This window comes from Vicia villosa, linkage group LG3 (assembly GCF_029867415.1).
Source record: "Vicia villosa cultivar HV-30 ecotype Madison, WI linkage group LG3, Vvil1.0, whole genome shotgun sequence".
Taxonomy (NCBI): domain Eukaryota; kingdom Viridiplantae; phylum Streptophyta; class Magnoliopsida; order Fabales; family Fabaceae; genus Vicia; species Vicia villosa.
The window spans coordinates 58141244-58151841 of NC_081182.1; the positions used below are offsets into that span (position 1 = coordinate 58141244).

Here is a 10598-nt window from a genome sequence, read left to right on the forward strand (position 1 = left end):
ATGTTGTTGTTGAAGGTAGTCTAGTAGGTAAGAAATTTGGTTGATTTAATTTTTAATCCAGCAGAAAAACCAGTCCTAACAATGTTGGGAAGCACAGTTTTCAAATTTAGTCTATTCAATTATTGATGCTTGTGGGAGCTCTGATACTTCTGTGAACTAGTTATCAAACTAGAATCTTCGGCTTAAACTCCTAACCTTAGGGTTAGGGGCCTTGGTTCCGGTGACGATCTCTGGTTTGTAGTGAAGGTATCTAGATATCATAGTGCTAAACGACAATGGTTAAGAATCTTAGAGGCGGGTGGACGGAAGTCGGAGGAAGGAGGAAGAACGGGGTGAAGCCTGGAAGCTGGAAGAAGAACGGGGGTAGCTGGAAGAAGACTGGAGAGGCGAGAGGAGACGAAGGTGACCGGAAAACATCAACTTTCTTCGTGACAGAGTTTGCGGATTGTTGGGAAGCAAGGGATCTGTATCACGAGTTTAAGGATTTAGGAGACATCGACGAGGTATATATTCCGAATAAGCGAACATTAAGGGGAAAGAGGTATGGCTTCGTGAGGTTTTTCAATGTTGCGGACGAGAAAATGTTGGAAACGAAGTTGGATAACCTGTTCCTTGATGGGAAGAAGATATTTGCAAACATTCCCAAGTTTGGGAGAGGGTCTTTAGCTCGAAGGGGGGGTGTGAGTAGGCGTCAAGGGGATGCTGAAGGAGGTCTCCCCGTAATACTTTGTGACAGAAGTAAATTTAATGGGAAGGCAGGCAGTGAGAGGTTCAATGCAGGAGCAACATACGCAGAGGTAACTAAGGGTGAAGCGTCTACTAAATGTTTGGATTTCAAGGTGGACCGGAATCAAGTTCAGAGGCTGGAGAGATGTTATGTGGGTGTTGTCAGAACCCCAGGGTCGACATATACCATGCAAGATCCGTTCTATAATGAAGGATATTTCACCATCAAAGTGATACCCTTAGGAGCTAATATGTGTATATTGGAGGATGTGGAGGAAGGTGCCTTAGAGGCTATGGTGGTAGAAGAATCAGCGTGGTTGGATGTGTGGTTCAAGGAGGTTAGGAAGTGGAAACCAGATGACATTGATGGAGAAAGAATAACGTGGCTTAAAGTGTTTGGAGTTCCAAGTGTAGCATGGAATAAAGAGTTCTTTGGGTTTATCTCTGATCAGGTGGGCTATCTCATACATGAGGACGTTTCAACAGCATCTGCATTGCGGATGGACGTAGCAAGATTGAAGATAAGGACTGACCGTCCTACGTTGATTCAAGAAGGGTTAAAGGTTCAGATTAAGGGAAAAGTTTTTCTGTTACTTCTGGTGGAGGAAACCTTTAGTGTTGGAGACCACACTTCCAGGAAATCTATTTCAGAGTTTGAAATCCCTGATGAATCCTCAGTAGAAGGATCTGAAGGTGGAATAGAGGATAAAGAAGACGAGGGCTGCGATGAATATGTGCCTGAAACGAACGAAGGGGCGGAAACCAACGGTTTTCCGGCAAAAGGACTGGAGACGGAGGAGCAGATACGCGGTGAGTGTCTCGAGGAAGTGAACTGTCAAGAAAAGCCTGAGATTGCCGTCGATAAGGCAAAAGGTGTGATGGTGACCTCTCAAAGGATATCCTTGGACTCTGGTGGAGTAGGGAAAGGAAAGGAGGTAAAGGTGGCAGCGTTAATGAAGGGTGTCAGTACTAGGTACGAAAACGAAAAGGTGATTCAAACTTTGGTGAGAAGTCAAAACAGAATGGATCTGCTTAATGGGCCACAAAACAAGGGCCTGTCGCGGGCGAAAAATCGTTTTGTTCCTCTTTTTGTGGGATGAGACACCTGATGCCTTCTTTGGGCTCGAGTGCTCATAAAAAAAATGATTTTTCTTTGTTTCGACCAAACTTTTTATTGTTTCCAAAGTAGGAAAAGGAAAAAAGCTGCAATAACCTAAAAAGTGGGGGAGAGATTCCGGGTAAGAGGGTTGGTTATACGAAGGGAAGGTATTAGCACCCAACGTATCTATAGTACTCTGTAGGTTTCTTTGCTTTGTTTTTCATTCCATGTTATTGAGAGGTTCTGTTGTGAAATAGGTGGGACCTAAGGTGTTTGTTTGATTATGCTCGCAAAGATCATCGCGATCCTCTGCATACATATCCCTTAAAGGGAATCAGAGCATCTGTAGCTCGGGGTCTACGGGTGCTAAGGTTTGAATGGTTTTTTTTTTTGTTTTGTTTTGCTCGCCAAGGATCGACCTTGTGCCTACGTATTCTCAAAGGGATGTTGAGAAAGTCAGAGCAATCGTAGTTCCCACTTATGCTAGTGGAAGCAAAGGAAAATAGACAAATGTCGTCTAAATGCTAGATGTATCTAATCTATATCATCACATACATCTGTTTGTTTTGTTTGAAAATCTTTTCATTATAAGCCCGGGGCCATGCCACTTAGGGTGCTTAGAATGATAAAGATGTTTTTGTTTGTTTAACCAGCCTTGTGGCAAAAGTTTCAATGAAGTCAGCCTTGTGACAAAAACTTTGATTAATCAGCCAGCCTTGTGGCAAAAGTTTCAATGAAGTCAGCCTTGTGACAAAAACTTTGATTAATCATCCAGTACGGTGGTAAAACAGTTTGATTGATTAGCCAGCCTTGTGGCAAAAAAAGTTTGATTGATTAGCCAGCCTTGTGGCAAAAAGAAGTTTGATTGATTGATTGATTGATTGTTTGTGATGATATAGAAGAGATACTCCTAGCATAGAGATGAAAAATGTCTAATCTCCTAGGGTATTTGATTTGGATATTGGGGATGCTTATAAGAAGCCCGTGGGTCCTTGTACGAAGCCCAAGAGGAGGCTATCCGAGGGTCCTTGCATTGTAAGCCCAAGAGGAGGCTATGGGAGGGACAATCCAGGGTCCTTGCATTGTAAGCCCAAGAGGAGGCTATGGGAGGGACACTCGTTTGTACAAAGCCCAAGGGGAGGCATGGTATAGTTGGTCTGAGCTCTTAGAGCGATTTCACCGGGAAACCATACTCTATGTCCTAACCTAAACTAGGGAGATTCTTTGCACGAAGCCCAATAGGAGGCTATGGGGAACCTAGTGTTGTACTAAGTTGAATAAGCACACACATCACACATATGAACAAACATGAACAAGTATGAACAAACATGAACAGGTATGAACAATTATATATGTATATGACAAAGTGTGTGTATATAATGGAGTTTATGAAGGAAATATACCTGTAAGCATGATCCATTTGTATACACGGGGCTCGGGACTCACACTCGGGGAGAAGTCCACTTGAGTTTATTCAAAGCTATGTAAACAGGTATTTACAAAAGGGCTTGGGACTTATACCTACATGGAGGCCCATGGTATATTTTTGGGAAGATTTAAAGAAAACCTTCATTTTTGGTTTGTTATTCAAAGTTAAAAACAAAATGAGATATGTACAAAAATGTATGTGTACAGTGAAATACCTAATTTCATGTACAAGAGTGGGTATGTACAAAAGGGCTTGGGACTTATACCTACGTGGAGGCCCATGGTATATTTACAAAACATGGTTGACTGTTTTAATTACAGATGCGTCGTTTGAAAAAACTGTTCGAAAGTTTGTTTTGAAAGAGTTTATTGTTTTGAAAACTGTACAAAAAGAAAAGAAATGGGACTTACACTCTCTAATATTCGAGAGGCCCCTGTTTTATTTTCATAAAACAGGGTGGATGGTTTTGAAAAAGAGTTGAAAGATTTGGCGTTAAAAAACTGTGAAGGTTTTGGAAAAAGTTTCCTGTACAAAGAAAGACAAAAGGGACTTATACTCTCTAATATTCGAGAGGCCCCACTTCATTTTGAAAATCATTTTATCAATTAAAAAGGTTTAATCAATAGTTCAAAAAGAAATGGTTTATCGTTTTTTTGAAAAGAATCGCGATCGCTCGCTTTAAAACGATTTGAATTTGACAAAAGTCAACTTAATTAAGTTTAAAACAAGTTTTAATGTTTAATTTAGACCTAAGTGATTAGGGTTTGATCAAAAAAGTATTTACAAGTGATTAGGTTTGAAAATTAAATGAAAAACAATATTTAAAGTATTTAAAAACACTTAAAATGTATCATTTTAAACCTAATTAAAAACACATTAAATAAATCTTTTTTTGTGATTTTTTTTTGATATTGTCAAAATATGTATATTAAATAAGAGGTGTGTAAAAAATGAAGAGAAAATAAATTAATTTGATTGGTTAAATTAAATGTTAAAGTTGTGAAGAAAATGAAAGAAAATAGGTGCTAAAAAATTGGTTTTGTCTCCACAAGGGTTTGAACCCACGCACCCACGCTTGCAGACCAAAACATGGACCAACTGAGCCACGCTTGTGGCTTGTTAAACATACGCGTTCATTTAATTATATTTTGAAATTGATATTTGAAATTTCTGAACCAAAAAACGCGCCAAGAACACAATCCCAACTGAAATTTGAAAATCTCTAAAACTGTGTTGTTTTGATCAAGTGAATAGCCTATCTTGCTCGATTTTTCACCAGGAACATGATGGTACCATTTAATTTCATTTATTTTTGCTCTAAGATGGTTAATTTTCTGATGAACACGAAGAACCCTAATTCTATGATTCAATCTGAAATCGTGTATGTGCAAGTTATGATGCAATTGATTGAGGGTTAATGATCCATATGTATGCAGAAACATGATGGCAAAGCAATATTTCATTTATGATGCGTGCAAATATGAGTTTGAAGTTCAAGTGACTTACCTTCAAAAACGGCCAAACTGGGAATCGAATTCTGCAGTAGAGGTGTTACAGAAGTTGTTTGATGATCTTGATAGCTTCAATGGACCATATGGAAGGTGTCTGGATGCTTGGAGTGGATTGAAAACATCTGGATCAGTTGGTGGAACCCGATCTGCAGTAGGAGCAAGTGAGAATCGAGCTTGATGATTCTGATGTTTCAGGTTGATGATGAGTGTTTGGATAGTTCATATGAAGTATATGGATGGTGTTTGAAGTGTTAGTTTGGATAGAAATGACCTGGAATTGATTTTGGCATGATAAGGCTTAGGTTATGCATATATGGAAGTGAGGTAGTGATTCTGAGATTTGAGGTGTTTTTGGGTGCATGAGTGATTCAAACACATCCCATATGATGTTTATGGTTTGCTAGAATCATCACTTTGGCCATAGCTTCAAGGATTTGGAGGTTGGGATTTCTACCTCACTTTGAAACATGAAACTTGCAATTCAAGAAAGAAAGAGAAAACCTATGCTTTGTGAGGTTTTGGTGTGATTTTGAATGAGGTAATGACCTCTATTTATAGGCCATGGATTCTGAATACAAGCCTTGCAAGTTGCTTCAAAGTTTGATGATTTGGCTTAAGGGATAGAAAGGAATCTTTCACATTTAATGCAATGGTTAAAAGTAACTAAACCATGGTTATTTTGGCCAAGCTTCTTATCTCTTTCCTATCTGATCTTAAACCAGAAAATATCATTCAATCATTGCTTTGGTGTATCATTACTTGCATTATTTGGCAAATTGGTTCATAACTTTGCAAAAATGGCTTGAAATTTCAAGTGAAATGGTCACTAATGTCAAAATTCAAAACCATAGCTACACTACATATTTTTTCATGCTCTTTGACATTTTAGAAAGTTCATGTTACATACTTCAAAAGCCTAGTTGAAAGCTTCCTCAAGTCTCTTAAGGAAATGGGTGAAAAAGATCCATGAACTTTGAAGAAAATGAAGTTTTAAGTGAAATTTTCATAAGATACCAACTTTGAAGCACCATATCTCTTAAATGGTTGATCTTATGGAAAAAATTTATATGTGTCAAAGTTGTTTATTGGATCAAAATCTACAACTTTCATGTTGGAAGTTTTTTTCAGTTTGTAGGTGAAATTTTGAGAAATTCCCTTCCAAAGTTTGGAAAAAACCATGAAAAACACAGAAAAAATTTCGAAGTATGAAAAGTCAAATTTTTGACTTTTGATTTTTGATTGATTTTCTTGATTTTCCTTGATCAAATGACTTCTCATATCATATATTGATGATTCAAAACTTCAAAATTCATGGTTGACCAAAATTCCCCAAAAGTCAATGGTGATCTTGTACAGTTGACTTTTTCGGACGAATCGCGTTTCTGGAGATTTCAAATGAAACAGGCTATCCTCATCAAATGAATGGTATGAATGGATCATATTGAAGCATTAGAGGATATTGAGCCATGGTTTGAGTTGTAGCATCATTTCCTGATTAAAAAGTCAGTTGTTCAGTGAATTAGGTCAAAAACCCTAATTGTCGACCAAATGAAATTGATGACTGTAGGTCTTGAATTGAGATGTAACTTCCATTGTATGTTGTCATAGGGATTATTTGAGGATGATTGTAACCTTTGATTGACTTCTTGGGGATTTTTAGGGTTTCCCAAATGTGATCCCTGATTTCAGTCCCTGATAGTTCAAAACCCTGATCTGAGGATTTGTCTGATCAATCTTTGTATAGGAGATGTTATGAGCCAATGGATTAGGTCAAAATGATGCACTTGAGGTCTTGATATCATGTCCCAAGTCATTATGTCAAATCCTGAGCTAAAGTCAGGAGTGTGCTATCTTCAGTCAAAACCCTAATTCAGTCGATTCAGAGCCTTTGATCTTGTTGAGATGGATCTCTGAGGACCAAATGTTGATTGTTGATGAAGATGATTCATTTGAGATGAAGGGAGAACAAAACCCTAATTGATTGTTACTTGTACTGATGAATGATTTCCTGATTAAATCCTGCTGAGTCACAAGTAGCAAACACAAGCTATGCAATTTGTTAGAGATGCAAATGATGCATATGCAAATGATATGAGGTGGTATCTTAGGTCAAAAATTGGGGTATGACAGATGCCCCTATTTAAGTTTCTTCAACCTGAGACATGAAGATTGAAAATCTTCGTTTTGATAGGGTGGAAGAGACTTAAATATCAGAAGACGCGAATTTTGGACCTAAGATACCAAAATTGCGAATGATGCAAGGATATCTTTACCGAGGGGATATCAAGAACTGACTCCGCTGGGGAAAAGAGATCGGGAAGGATGTCTCAATCCGTTTTAGGAAGAGAATCCGTTTTGTCTTTTCGGGAAAGCAAGTGTATGCTTCACCGGGGAATGATAGCTTTGTAAGAAAAGCTTACCTATCGACATTATCGACTATCATCACAGGGATAGACTTGTTTAATAATGCGAAGGTGAAAGGTATGAAACTGTATTACCGACTATCAGCATGGTGATAGACTTGACAAGGTAAAAAGAGTTTCAAAGGTTCGGTTAATATTATCGACTATCAGCATTGGGATAGACATGTTTAATAATATAACCAGAACAAAAGGGTTACCGACTACCAGCCTTGTGATAGTGGTTTTGAAGACATGATCAATTATCAGCCAAGTGATAAAATGATTCTGGAGACTTTGCTTAGGGGAATTACTGGTTATTCAGCCTTGTGAACCGTAATAAGGCCCTGATTTGTCAAATGATCTTCATGATTGATTTCCTTGAGAGGAAAAAGCTTTTGAAAGAGACATAAGCTGCTCTGATGATGAGGCTATTGCTTATTGCCTGTTTTTTTCACGATTCTATTTGGAGAATCGGAATTTGAATTTCGGTAAAGACAAGGTTCTATCCATGAATGAATTGGAAAGAAACAGTCAAACAAGACTTTGTACCCATGAGGAATGAACTCAACTGGGTATTTTCTCCTTTGTTTTGAGAGGAGAAACTAAAGCAACCTTCTTCCACGAGGGATGATCTCAGTGGGGAACTGGAGAAAGAAGATGTTCTTTTCTGCCTATGGGTGACAACCTACTTGGAGAGATGACACGCCCATACTTGTTTCTTTTTCTTTTCTTTTCCTTTTTTCTTTTTTCTTTTTTTTCTTCTTTTTTCTTTTTTGGGATAGATATATCCTAAACAAGTGATTTCGAAGCAAACATGAAAAATGCAAGAATGCATAAATGATGCAAATATGTATGAATGATGAATGTCATGAATGTAGCATGCGTACTGACAATACTGACAGACAAAGAAGTATATACTGGAGAAGGACCGACGTCGCGATGCAACCAGATACTTGGCAAATGTTTTTCAACACGGTGTAGATAACACAGGTGAACAATGCTGTGTGCTTTAAACTTCTCTGGGGAAGATGAGCCTCTTTTCTTATTGAGAGGGAAGAACTTCTTCACTGGAGATGGAAAATCTTCGTCACTAGGATAGGAGAGCTTCTTCACTGGGGATGGAAGAGCTTCTTTACCTCGAGGGGTAATTGCTTCAAGAATTCTTTTAGGGGACAAGAATATCGTTGTCTCAACAAATTTCAGGGAGAACCCTTTTGTTCATCCTATGGAGACGACTGCTGATGTTCCTTCCGTTGTTCACAACTCAAAGGAAAATTTCGCTTTTATTTTGAAAAAGAAAAGTGAAGTAAATTCATTTAAAACTTATTTTTTTCTTTTTTTTTTTTTCAAAAACGAATAACACAATTAAAGCGTCATTTTGCAAGCTAAAAGAAATTATAGATTGCAAACAAATGGGCACAAGGCTCAAATTTATTTAATAGGATGGAAATCAGCTAAAGGCGTGATTCCATGGAGTATTTACAAAAGTTGGAAATGGTAATTATGCGGAAAAGGCTACATTGAAAGCAATAACCACTATTCCCCCCAACAACTTTGAGTTCCAACTGTATTTGTTGCTTCAGATTGGCGATGGCTTGATTGAAGATCCTTTGATGAAGTACAGACTCTTCAGATGACGAAGTATAGACTAATGCAGTTACTTTGTCATAAATCCCTAATTTTTGCCTAGATTGCCCTTTCAGGTTTTCAATCTACCAGGATGAATTTTTTCTGTTTTTGTCTCTAATTTTTGCCTGGACCGCCCTTTCAGGTTTTCAGTCCACCGAGACGCTCATTTTTGCCTAAGTCGCCCTTTGCGGGTTTTCGACTTACCGAGCTGTTCTTTTGTATTTTTTTTAGACAAAGTATTTCTTGACTGCATCAGCATTCACAGGATATGGGAGTTCATCACCATCCATGGTTGCAAGAATCATGGCGCCGCCAGAAAATGTTCTTTTGACAACATACGGGCCTTCGTAATTAGGAGACCATTTGCCCCTAGAATCTGGTTGAAAAGACAAGATCTTTTTAAGCACGAGGTCGCCTTCTTGAAATTCACGAGGTCGAACCTTTTTGTTGAAGGCTTGTTTCATCCTTGCTTGGTATAACTGTCCATGGCATAGAGCAGTCATACGTTTTTCTTCGATTAAGTTCAACTGATCGTATCTGTTTTGACACCATTCAGCCTCTGATAACTTAGTCTCCATGAGGACTCTCATTGATGGGATTTCAACTTCTACGGGGAGCACAGCTTCCATGCCGTATACTAGAGAAAAGGGAGTTGCCCCTGTTGAAGTACGCACTGAAGTACGGTATCCATGTAAAGCAAATGGCAGCATCTCATGCCAGTCTTTGTAAGTGACGACCATTTTCTGGACGATCTTCTTAATGTTCTTGTTAGCAGCTTCAACCGCGCCGTTCATTTTTGGTCTGTAAGGAGAAGAGTTATGATGCTCAATCTTGAATTCCTCACATAATTCTTTCATCATTTTATTGTTCAAGTTTGAACCATTGTCAGTAATGATCTTGCTGGGAACACCGTATCGGCAAATGATGTTATTCTTGATAAACCTTACAACCACTTGTCTTGTAACGTTGGCGTAAGATGCTGCTTCGACCCATTTGGTGAAGTAATCAATTGCTACTAAGATGAAACGATGACCGTTTGAAGCTTTTGGTTCGATCATTCCAATCATGTCGATACCCCACATGGAAAAAGGCCATGGAGATGAGAGAACGTTGAGTAGAGTCGGTGGCACATGGATCTTATCTGCGTAGATCTGGCACTTGTGACATCTCTTCACGTGTTTGTAACAGTCTGATTCCATTGTCAACCAATAGTATCCTGCTCTTAAGATCTTTTTGGACATTGCATGCCCATTTGAATGAGGTCCAAAGGACCCTTCATGCACTTCATGCATTAACATGTCTGCTTCGTGTCTGTCCACGCATCTGAGCAAAACCATGTCGAAGTTTCTTTTGTATAGCACTTCTCCGTTCAGGAAGAAACTGCCAGAAAGCCTCCTTAGAGTTTTCTTAACTTTGTTTGATGCCCCAAGTGGGTACTCTTGAGTTTGAAGGAAGCGTTTGATGTCGTGAAACCACGGTTTATCATCGATGACTGCTTCGGTTGCAAACACATATGCGGGCCTTTCAAGGCGCGTGATTCTGACTTTAGGCACATCATTCCAGTGACTGACTTTGAACATGGAAGATAAAGTAGCCAAGGCGTCTGCCATTCGATTCTGATCTCGAGGTATATAATGCAATTCAACCTTGTTGAAGAAAGTCAACAGACGTCTTGCATAATCTCTGTAGGGAATCAAGACAGGGTGGAAAGTTTCCCATTTGTCTTTGATCTGGTTGATCACGAGGGCTGAATCTCCATATATGTCAAGGATCTTGATCCTTAAGTCAATGGCTTCTTCGAG

The 10598-nt window shown here is 38.8% G+C and overlaps 1 protein-coding gene across 1 annotated transcript in view; it reads left to right on the forward strand.

The window, feature by feature from the left end:
• Window positions 1–275: 275 nt before the first annotated feature.
• LOC131658143 (uncharacterized) overlaps window positions 276–10598 on the forward strand; it is a 24120-nt gene continuing 13797 nt past the window's right edge. Inside the window, exon 1 of the mRNA XM_058927472.1 lies at window positions 276–1699. Coding sequence (XP_058783455.1) covers window positions 276–1699 — 1424 coding nt within the window. The remainder of the gene's footprint in view (window positions 1700–10598) is intronic.